At 34.8% G+C, this 21,605-nt stretch overlaps 1 protein-coding gene across 1 annotated transcript; it reads left to right on the forward strand.

Annotated features, from left to right (window-relative positions):
• On the forward strand, nucleotides 18,951-21,246 carry LOC109229578. The gene has a single exon (XM_019395066.1). It carries the CDS (start codon nucleotides 19,413-19,415, stop codon nucleotides 20,958-20,960), a length of 1,548 nt encoding a protein of 515 aa, XP_019250611.1. The 5' UTR covers nucleotides 18,951-19,412; the 3' UTR covers nucleotides 20,961-21,246.

The following is a 21,605-nucleotide window of genomic DNA, read 5'->3' on the forward strand; positions in this document are numbered from 1 at the left end:
TACATGCTTTTGGTTAGAGACAAGGATTTTTAAAAGTAAATAGCTCTAGTTAGTGACTTTGTGACTCCTGTGTTGACTTTGAGACCATCGAGTGGTCTAATTGGATCATAGTGATCTTCAATCTTGAATGTGGTCATTGTGGGCCCTCAACTCTTTTCTCTTTAACAATCTAGTTGCATGAGGGGTGAGATGCTTTGTTGCTAGTCTGAGTACTTGTGCGGAAGGTCTAGAACTTGCCCCGAATGTGTTTAAGGCGAAATCGTAAGTTTTACTTGGTTTGAGAAGTGATTGTAGGCTTTCCTTGGCCCGTTTGATTTTTCTATTGCCTACCAATGATGTCATCCCTAGTCAAGCCCTTCGAGCCTTTAGCCTTTCTGATTTGGAAATCATATTACAAGCCTTTTCTCGTTCTATAGTGACCTTCTCTTGGCACCCGATCTTTCCTTAACACTCATGTGAAACAATTGGCTAAAAATATAAGTTTGGGGGAGAGACGAGGAAATTGAAAATAGGTATCGAGGCATAAAAAGAGAAAAAGAAATGACGAGAAGGAAAGGCAAAAGAAAAGAAAAGAACAAAAAGAAGAATGCAAAAAGTGAATAAATGAAAGAGTTGAAGGGATTCAAAAGAAAGGCAATGATCCCAAACATGGAGAAATATGAATGAAATGATCAATAAAGAGTGATGTTAAGTATCTCTAGTTCCCCAAGGAAAAGAAAGTGCATCAAGGAATCGGCAAAGTGTGAGCCGAGAATTGAAAGATGGAGTGCTCAAGGAAGGTGTAACCATTTATCCATATTGTATTAATCCCTAATCCAAAAGCCTTCATTACATCCTGAATGAAGTCCTACTTGATTTTGAGCCGAGTGAGCTACATTAGTGGTGATCTACATGAGGGCAAGCTTATGGTACCGAAAGTCGTACTTGTGACATTCTCTTGAGAGAGATGAGTGAACCTTTCGTAATTTGTGAATTGAGTGCTAAATTCTTAAGTGAGCTTGGCAAATGGAGAGTAGAGGAGGAGTTTGGGATCCACCATGACCTACAAGATAGAGCAGAAGTCCTTGATGAGCAAAGTCAACCCTTAATGCTCGAATGTCACATTAGAGCTATATGCGCATAAATGTTTAACTTGTTGCCTTGTCAATAATGCATGAGTGGCGTGGGTAATTGTTGGTCCCAGCTGAGGTGTGAATGGTTCATCTGTGGCTAGCTCTAATGTCCTTTAACTTTTGGAGGTGGGAATTATTTTATTTGCTTGAGGACAAGCAAACACTTAAGTTTGGGGGAGTTGATAAGTGGGGATTTTGACTACTTATTAGCGCCTTTTAGATTTTGTTTTAGTCTAAAAGCATTTAATTATGTTCCCGAAACTAATGAAATGCGCTAGATTGCAGGAATATTAGAAGATGGAATCTCGAGATGAAATCCAACTCAAAAAGGAGTAATCTAAACTCAAGTCCATGAAAGGCACAGAAGCTCACAAGTGCGGACTGCAGCCGATGATGAAGGAAAAGACAACACAGTTTGGTGCAAAGTGCGGTCCGCACATGAATTATGCGGCCGCAAAAGATGGCTAGGACCAAAAGTTCAGAGAATGTGCATTCCAAGTCCCCTAGAAGTGCGGACCGCACAGGAATTGTGCGGCCGCAGAAGAAGAGCTACATGGCCGCGGGTGTAAAAGTGGGGTCCAAAGAAGATCAAGTGCGGCCGCACATGTAAAAGTGCAGACCGTAGACAGAGTGCCTTGTGGCCACAGATCAGAATTATGCGGCCGCAGACCTCCAAGTTCCTCACAAGTTGAAGAAATCTGTGGACCGCACATGGAATAGTGCAGCTGCAGAACCTCCTGAAGGGCATTTTTGTTCGAAATTTTCAGCCCCTGAATAAGTAGACGAGTTTCACAAAATTAGGCCAATTTTTGACATCAGCAGCTACAGTAGTTGTTTCTCTTTGCTTCTTTTAGTAGTTTTTCATATTTTGGGATATTTTAACATAGATTTATCATTTTGATTTTACAATATGAGTTTAATTAGCATCTCTTCTTCTATTTCTTCAATTTCAAGCATGAGTAGCTAGATTTTTACTAAGGTTGTGACCCAACCCTAGTGTGTGAACCTTATGGGTGTTTAATTTGATGCTTGTTTATGGTTGGGTATTTATTATTTAGCCTTGTTCATGCTTTAATTTGTGGAATTAATGGTTGCAAATATTAGTTCATATCTATTTGACTTAGTCTCTACTTGAGAAAGAGAGACTTAGTCTAGGATAATTTGGCTAACAAGAAATTGGGTCAATTGAAAGATTGATAATCCCAATTAAAGGGCTCAATCTAGAGATAGTAATAACCCTACTTGAGCTTTTATCAACCGTTTTGTACAATACCTATTTGGACTTGAGAAAGCCAAATTGGGCAAAATCACTCTCTGACCGAGAGGTATTGAGTGAGTAATTGAGTGTTGATAGCAATAATACACCCCCGATCAACAAAACAAGCATTAAGGTTTATATTCCATTAGGCAAACACCTAGGTAATGGTCATAGCCCTAGGCTTTTTACAAAACTTGAAAAACAACAAAAACAATTTCCTAGTTTCATTTCTTAACTTGGCAATCTTAGTTTAAAATAGACATAGAAACAACCCCAATTTGTGGAAGTGTAATATATACTCTTAATTCCCATATATAGCTCCCTGCAGAAATCAACCCCGACTCTTGTTGGGTATTACTATTACAATTGACCGTTTCATAACCTTGATTTGAGGTGTGAATTGGACGAGACCAATATGCAAGGGAAGGGATTCATTCGGTTGCTCCTTTGGAGTATTCGTATGCCAACGGGGCACTAGTTATTTGGATATATAATAGGGAAAGGCTTAGAGTGGGCGACTCTCAATAACGGTTCTAGTTGGTTCAAAATTCAAGGTGTGGTGCCTAAGGATTTTTAGGCTCGTTGTGTTACCGAGGATTGGGTTTTACAGTGGAATGTGAAGGATGCTCGGGGTATTTCTATGTTATAACTAGGTCTACTGTGCAGTGCTAGAGAGATGGAAGAAATAGTTTTGGATTCCCAAAAGGTCTTATCAGAACGGGTGTAGTAGTTGGAAGTACAATTGAGCACGTGAGAAGGTATAAAATGGCTTATGGGTATTGAGACGACGTGGTCTCTTGATTTGAAGTCACTCGGGATGAGTGTTGATTCGGGTCTATTGTGTGCTGGAAAGGAGAGATATTAATTCTAAAGGTAATTCAAGAGAAAACTGAGGAGTTGAGTTAGATTAGTAGTGGCTTGGATCGGCATGGTAATGGAAATGATCGGTTCTTTTTGTATGATAAGGCTATACAGGTGTTTCGTGGCTATACTTGTGGGTTTGGTAGTTTGATTGACTTGGTTGATTTAGAACACTCAGTTTAATGGTTCGGTCATGTGCAAATTGGTCCCGAAGAGTTATGGCGGTTTAGGCCACGACTTGAGGTTTGTGTCTTCTGCGGTTGTGGAAAGTTGGTGGCGTTGCGATTTTTCTTCTGGAATAACTTAAGTAAAAATGGTTCTAACCGATGAAGTGTTATTCTACTAAGGGTTTAGTATTTATGATGGTTCCTGCACTCTCGCATAATAGCATGATAGGTACAGTGGGCGGTGAGGAATTGGGATTTAGGAGTCAAGGTCGCAGTTTGATTTTGACAAGGATGTCACGAGCACGAAGGAGCGGGGGAGATTTCAGATGTTCAAAGTATGTTGTCGCTACTTTGGTGTCGCTTGAGAATGGTTGTTGGTGGGTGAGGCATTCTGCATTGATTTGAGGATTCCTGATTAGCACTATAGAAATAACATGGTTGGTAGCCATGGATGTACATAGTTTGGTTACTTGGTGTGGAAGGTTGTGGTGGTATCCCCATGGTACGATTATGCAGATGTGACATGCCAGACACTTAATTAGTAAGGATTGAGGTCTGGTACGGAGATTTTGGTACTATCTCGGATTAGAGAGTTTATGTCAGAGGGACACGCTATTCCTATGGTTGCGGATTGTGGAAGCTTGTTCAGGATCTTGAAAGGATACTTTCCTATTTTGAGATGTTCGAAATCGATTTAGAAGTCCACTAGCATGCCTAGTGTGAATGTATGTTCTACACCAGATCGAATATGTTCATTCAGCATACCATTGCTTATGGATGAGTCTTCGGGCGTTGGATTCTATTCCTGTCGTCATCTATTCCATGTTTTACTTTATCATGCTATGTGTGTTGTGAGGCAACTTGATTTGTCGTATGTGTGATGTGATACTGTGTAGCTTGTGGTATTATATGAGCGAGATGGCTCTCGAGATGTTGATTTGCTTATTGCACCTTAGTCGTGCTTGGGACTTTGTAGCGCATGGTGCTATCCGTCTCCCTAGAGTTATGTTTATGAACTTGGCGTGCTTGTAGTTGATATTCGTGCGTCGAGTGAGTATGAGAATTTTGGCTCGGTGGGTATTCCCTTGCTGATTGCTATATGTGGATCGGGTGGAACGCTGCCACGAATATGATGTTTGGATCGGGATGCGTGTATCATGTGTAGATCGGGTTGCACACCGCAATGGTGGGATGTTAGGTACGATTCCCTATACTTATTTTGAGTGTGTTTTTTCTCATATGTGGGATAGATTCATCGCATTTTGTCTGGTTATTATATCTGTTATGCGTGCTGGGTAGTTCTGGTACTTGGGTTCCCTTTCTTTATTGACCATATTCGAGTTGTGGCTTGTTGGTGCATGGATCGCGTCATATAGGATCTTAGATGGTGTTTGATGTGGCTTGTCAACCGAGCATCTTGTACTAGGTGAGACGAGATTATTAGACCTGGGATCAGTGTAATCGAATTTGTATAATGTATGTTTGGAGGGGGAAAGTCGCTAGTCAGTTCAGAATGCGACAATGGTTCTTGTCGAGCGGAGGAATTCCATGAAATATTGGTTTGACAGGTGGTTATGAGATTTTGCACATCTCTTCGTCGTTGTAGTATTGCAAGGATGGCACATGCCTTTCGGAATGGATGATATTACTATGGGCATATGAGCGACGCAGTACATCGTGTGGTTACGACATAGGTGTATATGTTTGTTTTGGTACAACTTGTGGATATTGATGTAGTGTATGCATGCAAGAATCAGACTTTACAGGAGATTTCAGATGTTGGAATTTGGTTCTAAGTCTTGTGGACTAAGGTAGCAGGAGGGATCTTCCGTCTAGGTTGAGCTAATGGGCTCATATATATTGTGATGGAACGGGTAGGTGCACGACGAGTTATTCAGTGATTTTGGCCACTTTAGAATGGTTCTTGGCATATTCGAGGACGAACGTATGTTTAAGTGGGAGAAAATGTAACGACCTGACCAGAAGTTTTGAGATCTAGCTCGTCGTTCGGCGGTTTGAGGCCTTGACTTTATGTATTATGACTTGTGCGTATAGTCGGTTTTGATTTTTGAGAAGTTCGGATTTGATTTGGAAGAATAATTCTAGATTCAGAAGCTTTAAGTTGGAAGAGTTGACCAAGGTTAGACTTTTGAGTAAATGACCTCGGAATCGGGATTTGAAGATTCCTATAAGTTCATAAGGTGATTTCATACTTGGTCGTATGTTCAGGTTGAGTCGGATGGTCGTTTCGACACTTTTTAACGCAAGTTTACATTTTGAAGGTTTTGAAATTTACTAAGTTTGACTCGGAGTGGGATTTGGTGTTATCGGACTCCGGCGGTATTTCGGGACCTTGAATATATTCATTTAGTTGATTGGAACTTGTGTGTAAAGTTTTGTCTAAGTGTGATTCGGACGCGTTCAACGAAATTTGAAGATTGAAAGTTATAAGAATGAATTTGATCGTCGATTCGTGGTTTTGATGTTATTCGTGGTATCAAGCCTTTGGATAAGTTTGGATAATATTTTGGGACTGGTATGTTTGATTGGACGGGGTCCCGGGGGTCTCAGGTGTGTTTCGGGGTAGTTTTGGACCATGGCGGTGTGTTTTGTTATTGTTGGTTGCTAGTTCTAGTGTTGTCCTTCACAAATGCGGTGCAGAGCACGCGCTCGTGAAGAAGGATTTAAGTTGGTGGTCGTTTGTTCTCCGTGTTCGCGAAGGTTTGGGTAGTGGTGCTCCGCATTTGCGATAGCTGGGTCGCATTCACGAAAGAGAAGCTGGGCCTGGAGACTTGGCCTTCGCGTTCGTGGAGGCATGGTCGTGTTTGCGAAGGGCTGCCCTGGTAAAGCATCACGTTCGCGGGCCAATTCTTGCGATCACGAAGAAGATTTTCTAAACAAGAACTGAGTTGTGCTTCTCTAACGCGAGGCGCATGCCGCGTTCGCGTAGAAGGATGCCTCGGTAAAATATAAGTTAGCAAAGTCGGGATTTTGCTCATTTGCTCTAATTTCTTCCATTGGAGCCGGCTTTTGGGAAATGTTGAAGGGGGGGGGGGTTCATCATCCATCACAAGGTAAGTGATTCCTACTCATTGTGAGTTAAATACATGAATTATATATGGATTTTAACATGACAATTGGCAGAAATTGTGAGAATTTGGAAGAAAACCTAGAAATGGTATTTTGGATTTTGATCACGAAATCGGGAATAAATTATATTTGAGTTCGTGGTGCTATGGGTAATATTTATCTTCAAGGATTTTCTAAATCCGGCACGTGGGCCTGGAGGTTGACTTTGTTTACTTTTCGCGTGGAGTAGAAAATTGTTTCTAATTGTTGAATTACAATTTTTTGGGTATATATTAATTGGTTTGTACGTTGTTTTACTAGTTTCGGATCGTTTAACATTGGTTTGAGGGGTAGAGAGAGGCGTTGGAGCCGGCTATAAAATTTTGAAGCGAGGTAAGTCTCTTACCTAACCTTGTGAGGGAGAATTTACCCCGTAGGTGCTACTTTGTTATGTGCTATATGTTGTGGGAGCTACGCACGTATGAGGTGACAAGTGTTCGTGCATCCAATAGAATTTCTGATTATGTCCGGGTAGAGTTAGATTCACGCCATGTTCTAATCGTGTTATTTGAGTTATTCTTGCATGTTTAAATGCCTTAATTTATATTTAGCAAGAGACTAGACTTGTATAGAGTATCGAACCTTGTTATTTAGAGACTTGACGAGCTACTTGGTTAGTCGTGGAACTTATACTTTGTTTTACGAATTTATGCCGCGTTGTACATATTTGTTCGAGGGTTTCTTGAATTTCATAACTCACACATATATTCATGAGTGGGGCCAGTGATCCGTCAAAGTTCTCACTATTTTTATGGGATCAGGCTGAACGTCTCAGGAGTATTATTATGGATCGGGCCATACAACATCGACAATATATTTGAGATGCATCCATGGTTCAGGTCGAATGAGCTCGGCAATGTACACTATTATTATGGGATTGGGCAATAAGCCACGACAGAAAATCATGCCATTAATCTTATGGGATCGGGTCGCTCGCCTCGACAGAATCGGGCTAAATAATTGATAAGGAGTCAGTGTACTTATGAGTCTTCCTGACTTGAGATGTGATATTTTATTTGGTGTTGACCGTTATGTATTCCATCTGAGGAAGTATCCAGTATTTGAGGACTTCGTGTTTACTCTTAAATTGAGGATCATATTATGTACCTATACCTGTTTTCACTTTTTTACTTGTCATGCTTCGTAGCTGCCAACTTTTACTGTACTTTATTTATTGGACGACTAGTGAGTGTCGATGTCGATCCCTTATCACTACTTCTTCGGGGTAAGGCTAGGTACGCGTTGATTTACGTACTCATATTACACTTTTGCATTAATTGTGCAGGTACTGAGACAAGTTCTTTTGATTATCATTTGGGCGCGTTGGTGCAGTTGCTGAGGAGACTTTGTGGTGAGTTGCTCTCTATGTTACGATCTGCAGTACACGGAGTCCCTAATCTATCCATTTATTGTATTCTATCTATTTTCTATTCCGGACAGTTATTGTCGTAGTATTGTATATTTCGGCAGATGTTCGTGCACTTGTGACACCGGATTTTAGAGGTTTCTAGTTTGTTCACAATTGTACTTATTATTATTATCACATCGTTTTATGTATTACTCGTACTCGATATTTTGGTAAAAAAATACATATGTTTTTATGGGTTCTGAATTTAGTTCTATTTATTTAATAAAATTTCTAATTTTAAAAAATGACTAATGGTGAGTGAATAATTTATAAGAAGAAATTAATATATATATATATATATATATATATATATATAGGGATCTATTATTTGTTAGAACATTTACAAAGAAAAAAGAAAAATAATAAAAATAACTCTTTTAGAATATATTTTATCGTCTTTGGTCGCATCCTTATTGTTTCAAGTTTGCATATGTTAATAGAAAAATTATTATTGACTATATGCTATTTTATAATTATTGAGTAAATTCTACGCATTTAGAATAGATGATGTTTTCGCGTCGAAATAATCATTGAGTTCAAATATTAATACAAAAGTTTAATAAATAAAATGCTTAGTTGATTTCAAAGTTTCAAATGTTAAAAAAAATAACATGAAAGTTTTATAGTTATTATACACACTTCAAATAAGTAAATGGGTTATTTAAGGTAACATTTTAATTAATTTAAAATTTTAAATATTAGGATTATCTACATAATTCAAATAAAGAGTTATTAATAACTAAAATTTTAGTTGATTTAAAATTTTTAAATATTAACCTATAATTTTATCCAACGAATAAGCTAAGATTATTTTACCTTGTTTTTCAATTACAATGAGCTATATATTTATATTTTTTATTTTTTCCATAAAATTTTTCTGAATTTCAAAACTTGAGTTTTAAGTTTTACAAAGTACTCATGACTTTTAAATGGTTAGAATGTATTAAAGTTATAGGTAGTCAAAAACATGCACTGCTTAATAAATAACTATATAAATTGTGTATATACGATAGTTTAAATTTTTTATTTGAAAAAAGTGTACTACATTGAATAGAGCTTTGAAATTGTTATAAATAGAATTCTATTTAAGGTGAATGTCTATATTTTGGAAAGATCTTAGGGTTTGTTACTTGGTGGTTAAGTCTTCCCTATAAATAGAGGTGTTCTATTCCATCGTAAATTAATTCAATATCAATAAGAATTCTCTCTCTCTACTTTTCTCTGCAATACTCTTGTTCTTCATTTATTGTTCATAACACGTTTTCAGCACATGACTCTAACCAATTGATAGAAGCTTTGGATTGAGCATAATGATTGCCAATTGTTCCATGAACTTCCTTCATGATTAAATTTTGGATTTAAGGTAATTATTTTACTTTATTTTTCTCTTTTAAATTCTTGAAATTCTATAATTTGATTTTAAATACAAGCAAAGACAATAAATTTTGATTATAACTCTAATAGAGTTTGTGAGAAATTATAATCACCCGAAGTGATAAAATTTCTATCCCTTGTCATGATCAGATTCATGTATAATTGTGGACAAAGAAATGGAAACCCGTCCCATTGAATTTGCTTCATCCTCATTCCCTTAAGAGAATGTGATAGCAATATGTGATAAGTCTGAAAGAAGACAAAATTATTACCGTGAAGGTATCAATGGATGTGGACGTGGCAATAGACGAAATTATAATCATCATCGTTGTGATAATGAGAATAATAAGGATTCTCAAATTAATCCTTCACGCTGTGAAAGTAGTATTTGTCATCGATTTGACATGAGATTTTATAAAGCACATATAGATGATTATGTTCCATTCATGATGTGAATGTGACAACATCTGATTTATGAATACATATTCATTCTTGGAAGAATATGAACGTGCTGGTGGTAGTGAATATATCACACTCACCTCTAGAAGGAGGTTTGAGATAATATAAGAAAATAATGTCATTATTATGGCATGAATGGTCATTGGTCACGTACCTGTTGCACGCCAAAATATTTTGGTAATGTAATTATTAAAGAATAACATTAATGCAAGAAACATATCTTGCATATAATTTTGACCATAACCATAATGGTATAACTTCTCCTTGAAAGAGATATTCACCATATGGATGTTGATGAATATGTGGTAGTATAAAAATTAATTGAGAGCTCTGAAAGAGCCAATTATTACCATTTTGGAGGAATATAATTGATTATCATATCAATTTATTGTGTTGTAGTAAGTCTCAAAGAAACTTATTTAGTTTCTAAAGTATTCGCAAAAGCGATTGGTTATATTGAGACTATAAATAAAGGAAAGATTTAATATCTTCCATTACTAGAACTTGTAGCGGGGTAATATGTATGTGAAAAGCTACCCGTTTTATTCTCCAGTTTGTACCACACAAACAAAAGAATGCCACAATAAAGTAGAAGTTTATTGATATAAAAACCCATATCATAATAAACTTGGAGTTTATTGATAATTGCACACGTCATGGTGTAAACCTGAACTTTATCAATATTGATAATTTATTCAGTTGGCATAATTGGTTTAGCCATGTTAATTTAACTATGATGTGCAAAAATAAAAGAGAATTCACATAGGTGAATATTAAAGAACTACAAAGTTCTTTACGCATTCTTACATTATTTTGTTCTTATTAATTAATAGACCAACTAAAATTGGGATTGAATCCCATGAATGCTGGAAATATCAAAGGTGAATATGGGCACATTCATCTGCCATATATACCACATAAGATGCATCTATGAGATGGTTACATGTGCGATTATTAATAACCCGCAACATCGTGTTTTGCGAGGTAACTTGCTCAATAATTTAATTTCGAGCATAATTTCCAGATTTTCTATTCAAGATAGTTCATCTTGATAAGTTGGTTTACATCACAGTTGGTTTAGCAAAATGATTTATTGAGTGCCTCCACTTAATAGCTAAACAATTGCTTATGAGAACAAAGTTATCTATATCAATTTGATATACGTTATATACCAAAGTATATTATTTTCTTCCCTCACAAGCGGTTTAGGGTCAGGAATCAAATAATTGCATCTTATTATTATTGATGTGTGGTGTATATTTTGATTAACACCATAACGCACAAAAGTGGATTTTCAAAGTTGAGGAAGCAAGTTAGTGTTTCTAACACGAGGGGGAGAAAGGATAAACAATTGAGAAAAAGTTACGTGGAATAAATTATCATTTCTACATCTAGATCCTCGAATAAGATAATATGAACTTGAAGTTCATAAAAAGATAATTCATTTGCAATATATTGTCGAGCATGCCAGACGCATTTGCAGACCCAAAGAAAGTAACTATATTCTCACTACAAATGCTCCTATTAGAATAAGTCCTAGAAGGACAAAGTCTATGGTACACCTAAAGCATATAGACAAATTGATTTCAAATAAACTTCTTGATAAAGAAGATGAGCAAATGATCAAAATGAGCATAATAAAGGAGGCAAGTATCTAGAAGATCACATGACATAACACTTCATAAGATATCATGAGAGATTTAGCTACCTGAATATATGAATGAAGAGATCTCTATGTTATGTCTTTATGAAAAATAAAGAGGTTGGAACCGATATAAAATCGACGACATCTATGATAGCGCTAAGTATAGATGAGGATATTAAGTCTGTCGAAGACAGACACAAAAATATTAGCCAAACGGAAGAGAAACAATTCAAATAGAACTGGTTTCATATGAAAGACATGTAGTTTTGAACATGTAGTTCAAACACTTGAAAGTATAAAGTCAATGGTATGCGCAATCGGTTTTCGATATCTTATATGTCTAGCATGACATGAAAACTTGATATGCATCTAAAGTCTACTATATGTCTTATATGACTTAACTTATATGACAATCCATGAAGGAATTAAGTTGCTTGAAGCATATACAATTCTTGATCTTGAAGTACCACTTCCTCAGTGCAATTTGTGCACAAATGTATCTTGCTATAACTATAGGCATGATAATATGATAGCAAGAGGTTTCACCTCTATGTGAAGATATTGAATTGACAATTCCAACAAGATCATATGAAGACATACATCTATTAGGGATGATGATTTCAAGGTGAAACAAATTCGTTCAAGTTAATATGCTGATTTGTTTATCAAATCTCTACCAAAGATCTTTTGAAGATGGTGCACAAGACTGGAATGCAAATGCTTAAGGATGTGAATTGATGTTCTCATCAGGGGGAGTTAATACACGCTGTACTCTTTTTTCCTTACAAGGTTTTGTCCCACAGGATTTTCCTTGCAAGGTTTTTAACGAGGCAACCACAAGGCATATTGTTAGATATGTGTACTCTTTTTCCTTTACTAGAATTTTTCTCCCATTGGGTTTTATTTTAGTTAAGGTTTTAGCGAGGCACATTATCTGTTGAATAGACTTTCAAGGGGGAGTGTTATAGATAGAATTCTATTTAAGGTGAATGTCTATATTTTGGAGAGATCTTAGGATTTGTTACTTGATGGCTAAGTCATTTTTTCCCTATAAATAGAGGAATTCTATTCCATTGTAAATCAATCCAATATCAATAAGAATTCTCTCTCTCTACTTTTCTCTTCAATACTCTTGTTCTTCATTTATTGTTCATAACAAAAATGCTTTATTAAATGCACGTTCCTAATTTTCAATATACGTAGAATATGAAAAAATATAAACGACTTGTTTGAATTGTACAAGGTAAAGTTAATGATTTTGATGTCCTAAATATTAGGATTTTCTATGTAGCCGTTCAAATAAGGAAAAATTTAATAAGTAAAGTTTTAATTTATTTCAAAGTGCTAAATATTAAAAAAATAAAAATTAAATGGTTATTTTTGTCTAGTGTGAAATCTGTTTTAAAAGGGTAAAAAAGTCGAATGACATTTTGATTAGGACCTTCTTGCTTTTAATATAGTACTAGTTTTAGGATACACGCGATGCGCATGTACCTTATATGTATTAGTATAATTTTTTAAAATTTTAATAAATAATATTAAATAGTATATATGAGTTATAAAATAAAATTTTAAAAATATAAGTTCTTGAAAATGAAAAATATTGATCCTATTGAGTTAAAAAAAAAACGGATGACCTAACTAAGCATAAAAACAATTCAAATAATTTTAAAAGCTTAATTATCTATCATGTATCCCCTTCTTTTGTTTTAACTTCGTATGAAAATGATTTTATAGGTATTGTGTATTCTAGACAGGTCAACTAAAAGGAAAATTGTGACAGATAAATTATGTAGCTAAGCAGCAAAACTTCGTCTGCTCAATAAATTATCAAAAATCCTATTATACGGCCGAAATTTTTCCATTGCGAACACAATAGCCAACAACTCTTTCTTAGTTACCGTGTAGTTCCTTTGAGCCTCATTCATTGTCTTGCTCGCGTAGTACACCGGATGAAACATTTTGTTCACTCTTTGACCCAAAACTGCCCCAACCGCAACATCACTCGCGTCGCACATGAGCTTGAAAGGCAAGCTCCAATTGGGTGCGGTAATGATAGGGGTGGTGGTCAACTTATGCTTGAGAAGTTCACATGCTTGAATACATCCCTTATCGAACACGAACTTGGCATCCTTTTCTAGTAGCTTGCACAAAGGATTCACTACCTTCGAAAAATCCTTGATAAATCTCCGGTAGAACCCCGCATGCCTAAGAAAACTTCTAACCCCCTTGACAGAACTGGGGGGAGAAGCCTTGAAATCACCTCTATTTTAGCCTTGTCTACCTCTATGCCATGCTTTGAAATTTTATGACCGAGCACTATGCCCTCCTCAACCATGAACGTGGCATTTTTTCCCCAATTCGAGCACAAGACTTGGTGTCTTNTGATTTTATAGGTATTGTGTATTCTAGACAGGTCAACTAAAAGGAAAATTGTGACAGATAAATTATGTAGCTAAGCAGCAAAACTTCGTCTGCTCAATAAATTATCAAAAATCCTATGCAATTCAAGGTCTTATGCATTAGTTATAATATCCTTAATATCATTAAGTGAATATAAAGAAGAATAGAGATCTTATTTTGATCTTCTTGCAACAATCTTACTATATTTGATTATTATCACCATCTTCTAAAACAACGCGATCATTAAGAAGTTATATAAAATTGCCAAATTTAATTTGTATTTTAAAAATTAGAAAAAATAGGAGTGGTTAAAAAGGAAAGTGGTCAACACCACGTTACCTTTTTTTTTATATGCTTGGAAGGATTCCTTTTTATGAAGGAAATCAAACAAGGAAATATTTTTAAAATCTTGAAATTGTATTTAAATAAGGAGATGTTTGATAGTAAAAAATTATTAGATAATTTTTAAACCTTAAATATTAGAAAAATAATAAAATGGCTATTTTGTCTAGTGTGAGTTCTATTTAAAAGGATAAAAAAGGCGAACGACATTTTGCTAAGAGCCTTCGTACTTTTAACATAGTATGATAGATAGATAGATTAAATCCTAAATATTAGAAAAATAATAAAATGACTATTTTGTCAAGTGTGAATTCTATTCAAAAGAATAAAAAAGCCGAACGATATTTCACTAAGGGCCTTCGTACTTTAAATATAATATAGTAGATAGATAGATAGATAGATAGATATAGATAGATATAAATATAAATATAGATAATTTTATTGGCGTGTTAATCTCCAGCTACTCATTTCTTTCGTAGTTTCTGCGATACTATATACTTTCTACTTACTAGTTTGTTTTAATATATTTTTTATTTGAAAATAATCTAACTTTAAATTCACCTTTTATTCTTAGTAAAAAGTTTTTATAGTCAAACAAATATTATAGCATATTTAAAACAGTAAAATTTTAAAAGTCATTTTTTCTTATATCTCATACTGCGACAAATTATATTAGAAATAATAGAGTATTATCTTTCTACTATTCAATCAATTTTATAGAAAACTTTTTATATTGAACTCTGGCAAGTGCTAACAAAATCCTCTTCTACCTTCTTGTTCCACAATGTTCACAAGTTAATTTAATTTTTAGAGTCAATTTCGTACCCCCTTAACTTTTTAGTGTTGGGAAATAATACCCCCCTCACCTCTTGAATGGGAAAGAGAGCCCCCTTTAACTAAAGAATTAACAAGCATAATGAGAAAACTATCACCGGAAAACTCAACCAGCTTTTAAGATAACTAATTCAATTTTAAGAAACTTAATTACTTAATTTGGTTGTTATTAAACTGATTCAAATACATATATAGTATATTTTATTTTATTTTGTGGATCTTATTATCCTCAATATGCGAACATCTGGCTCCAATGACGTTCCAAATTCTTTTGTGCCAACTAATAAAGGTTGACGAAAATAGATTTAAGTCATGATGCTGCTTAATCTCATAAATATTCACGAAATCGATGTGTGGCACCAACTAGTAGCTAGTATAGCTTTGAGTTATTGTAGTAAAATACAATGTTCACAGACCAGTAATGGGTTAAATATTGTTTTAGTTTAATTTATCTTCTCGTTAGTTACTTTGCTACAGATAACTCTGCGCGCACCATAAAAAGGAGAATTCGACTTTGTTTTTTTCATATGCTTTGATATTGGCATCAAACAAGCTTAGCTCAAATTGATATTAGCCATAATTGTTGAATAATGAAGAATAAAGGTTACTTGCGAGATACAACTTAATGTAAGTTACTTTTGATATTTGATCTTTTTCCTTTGTCCAATCTATTAACATCGGAGTACATGCCCATTATATTATTCATATTTGTAGGTTGATGGTTATTATCATGACATTAACTAAAAAAAGCAATTAAATTGGTTAAGACGTGATGACACTAGTTTTCTCTCCAAACAAGGATTGTTATATCATTTTGTAAATTCTGGTGACCATTTTTTCATTTCGTTGGTTGTCTTTTGGGTCAAAGGGGGTTCTCTTTCCCATTCAAAAGGTGAAAGGGGTATTGTTTCCATATGCTAAAAGGTTAAGAAGGTAAAGTGGAATTTACTCTAATTTTTATGCATTGATGAGTGCAAAGATTGTTTCTATAACAAGATTATCTAGAACCAATCCAAATAATTATCTCTAATAAATGCAGATGCTTAACTTGAACCAAACAAGAAAGTGATATGTTATAAGTAAGTAGTTACTCCCTCCGATCCATAATAAGTGACCAATTTATCTTGGACACCCATTAAGAAAATATTAAATTCTAGACAAAAATAGTTAGTGTGACTAAATTACCCTTAATTAAATGTTACATTATAATTTAATGTGATAAGTAAAAAACTTTTTAGGAATACGTACACAAGGGTAATTTTGGAAAAATAAATTAAATTTTTTCTTGATAAATAGATACTTATTTTGAACCAAAATAAAAAGGTAAATTGGTTATTTACTGTGGACCGGAAGGAGTAACAAATATGTAAGGTGTAAACTGTAATCCAAATATAAGATTTTAAAAAAATAAATAAAGAATTAGTAAAAGAGAAAGAAAGAAAAAGGAAAAAAAAGCCAATCATAATAATAACTTAAAGAAAGGAGCCAATCATTAAAGAGCCGTTTCCTTTCCGCGTCCAATAATTAATACGTAGCTAAAAGCAAGACAAAAACAAAAAGAAACCGTATACAACTTTAACATTAGCTGGCCTAGAATAGCATCTCCAGATGGACAAAACCGTAATTCAACCCAAGTCCACTTCTAAACCGAGTACACAGAAAAAGTTTCGCCGTTAATTTACCCAAAACCACTCTCATCGTTAAATGCTTACTCGAATCGAGTAAATTTTTAAGAGGAATTTATGGAGTTTACCTATTAAATTAAAACTAATTATTCGGTTATACTCACTTGGATAATAATTACTATACATAATTACTTCATATAAAATTATTACCCGTCCTCCATCCATTAAGAAAGTCTTTAAAGGCTTCAGGGGCAACAAATCTATACCTAACCTATACAGGACCTTTCTTCCTTCAATTCAAAGTAAGAAATATTTTATTTCTATCTTCATCGATTTCCTCTCTTTGTTCTTGCTTCTATTTTTATAAGTAAAATTGTTTATCTGATAGGCTATATTTTTATAATATTCACAAAGTAAAATATTGATAATTAATGGGAGCAAGGAGTAGCATTTTTTTTTAGTTATGTGATGATTTTGTGTATACAAAAAAATATACTTGCTCAATATCTATAAATTATGATTCAATTAACTCACTACACGCACGCATGTAGCATAGTTTTCTCTTGCTGAATGAAATCATCGCCTATTGAATACCTTTCATCGCCACAAAATGCTCTCTCCCTCCCTACAAATTTTATATTTTCTCGTCGGTAATTATTCTAGTTCGAGTCATTTCTTGAAAAAATTTAATTATGATTCTGTTGCTATTAAATATTGCTTATAGTACCTTTTGGAAATTCATACTGAAATTTGATCACAATTGGAGCTGATTTGAAGTGATCGAGATAGAATTTTAGCTGAAAATCGAAAAAGAACACAGTTATCCAACAATATACTACTATGGTATACAATATGTTGTAGAAGTATATAGCTATACTACAATAGTATATTGTTATAGTATATAATATACTACAACAGTATATTGTAATAATCGAAGAAGAACACAGTTACCTAACAGTATACTGCTACAGTATACAATATACTATAGGAGTATATAGTTATACTACAACAGTATACTATTATAGTATACAATATATTGTTGTAGTATACTGTAATAATATGCAATATACTGTAATAGTATACAATATACTATAATAGTATACTTATTACCCGTAAATTCACTTGCCTTTTCCCTTCTAGTTTTCTTTAAGCTTTTACCCTACGCGTGGGGCAAATTTAAAATGCAAAAAAAATATATTATAGTATGCTATATAATGTAGCGGTATGCTCTTACAATTAGATCCTTTTAGAATTTTTTGAAATTTTTATTGATAGCTCATATTATTTCAGTTTAATAATTGAATTAATTTTTTTTAACTCTTTGCGTACAATTGTATACCCTGTTGGTATATCTATATACTATACTGGTATCATATGTTAGTTAATATTTTTTGGTTGTATTAGCTACATTTAATTGGCACACATTTGATTTTTCTTTAGTAATAATAGTATAAAAAAAGAATAATAAAAAAATAGTAAAAATGGTAAATGAATTAGATTATGAAGAGAAAAAGAATATAAAAAAAAAGAAGTTAAATGAAATTGAAAAAGGAAAAAAGAAAAAATTAAGAAGAAAACGAGAAAAAAGAAAAGGAGAAAAGAAAAAAAAAGAAGCATAGAAATTAAAAAGAAATGGAGAATAAAGAAAAAATTCCCCATAAAAACTACTATGGGTAGGAAATGTAATTAGTTTATGGGTAGAAAAATAAATGGGTAGACAAGGGTAAATAGTTTTGTTTTTGTGGGTAACTGTGTCAAACAGCGGAAAGGACCAAATATTCCTATACTATGAAAAAATGATATATGTCAAATATATCTTTTGTTATATTTTAGTCCAGATTAGTTCAAATATACCCCTATTCTGTTAAGTTTGTCCAATGAGAACATTCAATCCTACGTGACACTAACATTGATGAGGCAAAATGTCACGTGGCATGGCATCTCAGTGCCGTAAAAACCATTTTACCCTTCTTTTCAATCTTTTTTTATCACTAAAATTTTCTTCCCTCGAAGAAAATTTTAGTAGTGGAAAAACAAATAGAGGGAAGGGTTAAAGTAGGTTAGGGGCACTGAGATGGCATACCACGTGGCATCCATCTCATCAATAATTTAATTTTAATAGTCGAGAATAAAAATGAAAATACATACTCCTATTATTTAATTACGATTATTAAGTAATAAATATGTCTATGCACATAAGTAAAATCTGCAGAGGGCAAAAGCGTAATTAACAAGAAGCCCACTCTAAACCGAGTAGTCAAACCCAAACTCCTTTCGCTATTAAATTTACCCAAAAGCACTCTCCCACGCTAGTCACCCGGGGCCCACGCCACCCGAACTAAATTCCCGTCTATCTTCACACCCTTTTTCTTCTTATCTCCCCCTTTCTCTAGCCCCTGCAACTCATTTTTCTTCATTCTTTTCTCTCTCTACACATCCCAAAACCAGCAATTTTTAAGAACTGGGTTTTGTTGATTTCTTCATAATCCCGGTGAGAAAATTATAAATTGGGTTTTGGGTTTCGGATTTGTAGATGAAGAAATATACAAAAGAGTAAATTTCGCCTACAAATCATAATTTCTTACCAAAAATGTTAACCCCTTATGCTCCTTTAATTTTACCCTTTTCAAAACCCATGTCTCACCGTTCTCTTATCGGCGCTAATCATACTTCTGCTCGTTTCTGTTCTCGGTAATCCCATCTTTTCTATTTTCCAATATTAGCTTCTTTCACTTTTGTATTTTCCAATTTTTGTTGATAATATTTACAAAAAATACACAAGAATACGTTGTTTGATGGATCATAGTACGGGAAAGCCGGGTTTTTTAAGGAATGTGTTGGTTCGTTTGTTTCTATTTTGTGTTGTGATTCTTGGTTGTCGGTTTGCTTACGTGGTGACTCTCAAAGGCGAAACCTGTGACCTCGGCGATTTTTGTTTCTTTTCCCTGCCCGAAAATCTGAATGTTATTACCTCCGGCGTCGGGCAGCTGACCGAGTCTGTATCAGCGGTCATGACGACAAGCGAAAAATCTGCTCCGGCGAAGCCCAAACTTCCCGATCTATGGACCAGACCAGATTTCCAAAAATCGGCCCGTTTCCATTCTTCTGTGTTTCAGGATCTTGTTGCAGAGGGGTTTTTGAGCCCGAATTCAAAGACCCTTTGCGTTGAAACTCCAGTAGGTGCTGATGTTTTCGCTTTAAAGGAAATTGGGATCGCCGACTCAGTTGGGATATACAAGAAAGGCTCAAAGCCTTTGGTTATTACAGGTAAAGCTGTTAAACAGCCTTTTGAAGATAATACATTTGATTTCATATTTTCCGGTGCCGGAATGATAGATAAGTCGACGAAGCCAGGGGATTTCGCGGCGGAGATTTGTCGGACTCTGAAACCCGAAGGGTTTTTGGTGGTCCATACAACAGGTTCTAAAGATACGTACAGTTTCAATTCATTCCTTCATTTGTTTAACTGTTGTACATTGATTAAGTCTAGGAATATTGATGGTTTTGATTCAAATACTATTCGTGAGATTGTTATGAAAAAGGTTGTTTTTGGGGATGTAAATGTTGAAGAAAAAGTGAGTAGTGATTCGAAGAACAAATGTAATGTTCCGGATTATAAACTGAAGCTGGTTAAAAAAGCTGAGCCTTTGATTAAAGAGGAACCTAAGAAACCATGGATTACTCTAAAGAAGAATGCACAGAAAATAAAGTACTTGTCGTCCATGGCGGATATAAGTTTTAAGCAGAGGTATGTGTATGTTGATGTTGGGGCGAGGAGTTACGGTTCGAGCATTGTGAGTTGGTTTAAGAAGCAGTATCCGAAACAGAACAAGACATTTGAGATATATGCTATTGAGGCTGACAAGACTTTCCACGGGCAGTATGAGGGTAAAAAAGGGGTGACTTTGTTGCCCTATGCTGCTTGGGTGAGGAATGAGACGTTGTCGTTTGAGATTAATCAAGACCCGGGTCATAAAGACGTGGCGAAAGGGCGAGGGATGGGAAGAATTCAACCTGTTGAATCTTCTAGTAACTCTGCAAGTGAGGTGGATTTGATCCAAGGTTTTGACTTTGCTGAATGGTTGAAGAGCAGTGTATCGGAGAGGGATTATGTCGTGATGAAGATGGACGTTGAAGGCACTGAATTTGATTTGATTCCCAGATTGTTTGAAACCGGGGCAATTTGCCTGATTGATGAAGTTTTTCTTGAATGCCATTACAATAGGTGGCAGAAATGCTGTCCTGGGGAGAGGTCTTCTAAGTATGAGCATACATATGGCCAATGCTTGGATCTCTTTACTTCTCTAAGAGAAAGTGGAGTTCTTGTTCATCAGTGGTGGTGATCTTCAATAATCCAGCATAGTTTCAGTAGCTTTAGTTTTTTCTTATTTCTCTTTGTAATTCTCACACAAGCAGGAAAAATGTCATCCTTTTTATACATCTCGTTGTAGTCAAATATCATCTGTATCACGTTCGTGTTGTTTAATTCATTTGCTTGTACAATAACAGTTGTGAGTACACAACTATGTGTTAGCTAGCACGTAGATATAGAGTAAAAAGGTTCAGCTGAGATACGTTACTTCTTTTTTTCTGTTTCAATTCAGACAAGTTGGACAAAATTTGCATGAATTCATGTGTTTGAGTTAAACTTGTTTTTTGTCTGGTATTTTGAGTGGTGGGGGGCAGGTTCTTTGCTCTGAAGTGTGGCCTGTTTAAACAATTTGCCTAGGAACTTTTGAGGATGGTAAGAATTTGGTTCATTTGTTGTCGTATGTCAGGTAGTTTCCTTGGTTTTGTTTCTTATTGACCTTATGTGATTAACGATTTTGCTCCCTGTCCAGATGTTGAAAGTTTTAGATAGACTGATGTTGTGATGTAGGGGTGTATCTTTCCTTTAGACAAAACCAAATCAACTATGTTTCAGCTTGTAAACCCATCTAATCCAACCAAATTAACATAAAAGCAGTTGTTGTTGTAATCATGTTAGT

This window comes from Nicotiana attenuata, chromosome 7 (assembly GCF_001879085.1).
Source record: "Nicotiana attenuata strain UT chromosome 7, NIATTr2, whole genome shotgun sequence".
In the NCBI taxonomy this organism is placed as follows: Eukaryota; Viridiplantae; Streptophyta; class Magnoliopsida; order Solanales; family Solanaceae; genus Nicotiana; species Nicotiana attenuata.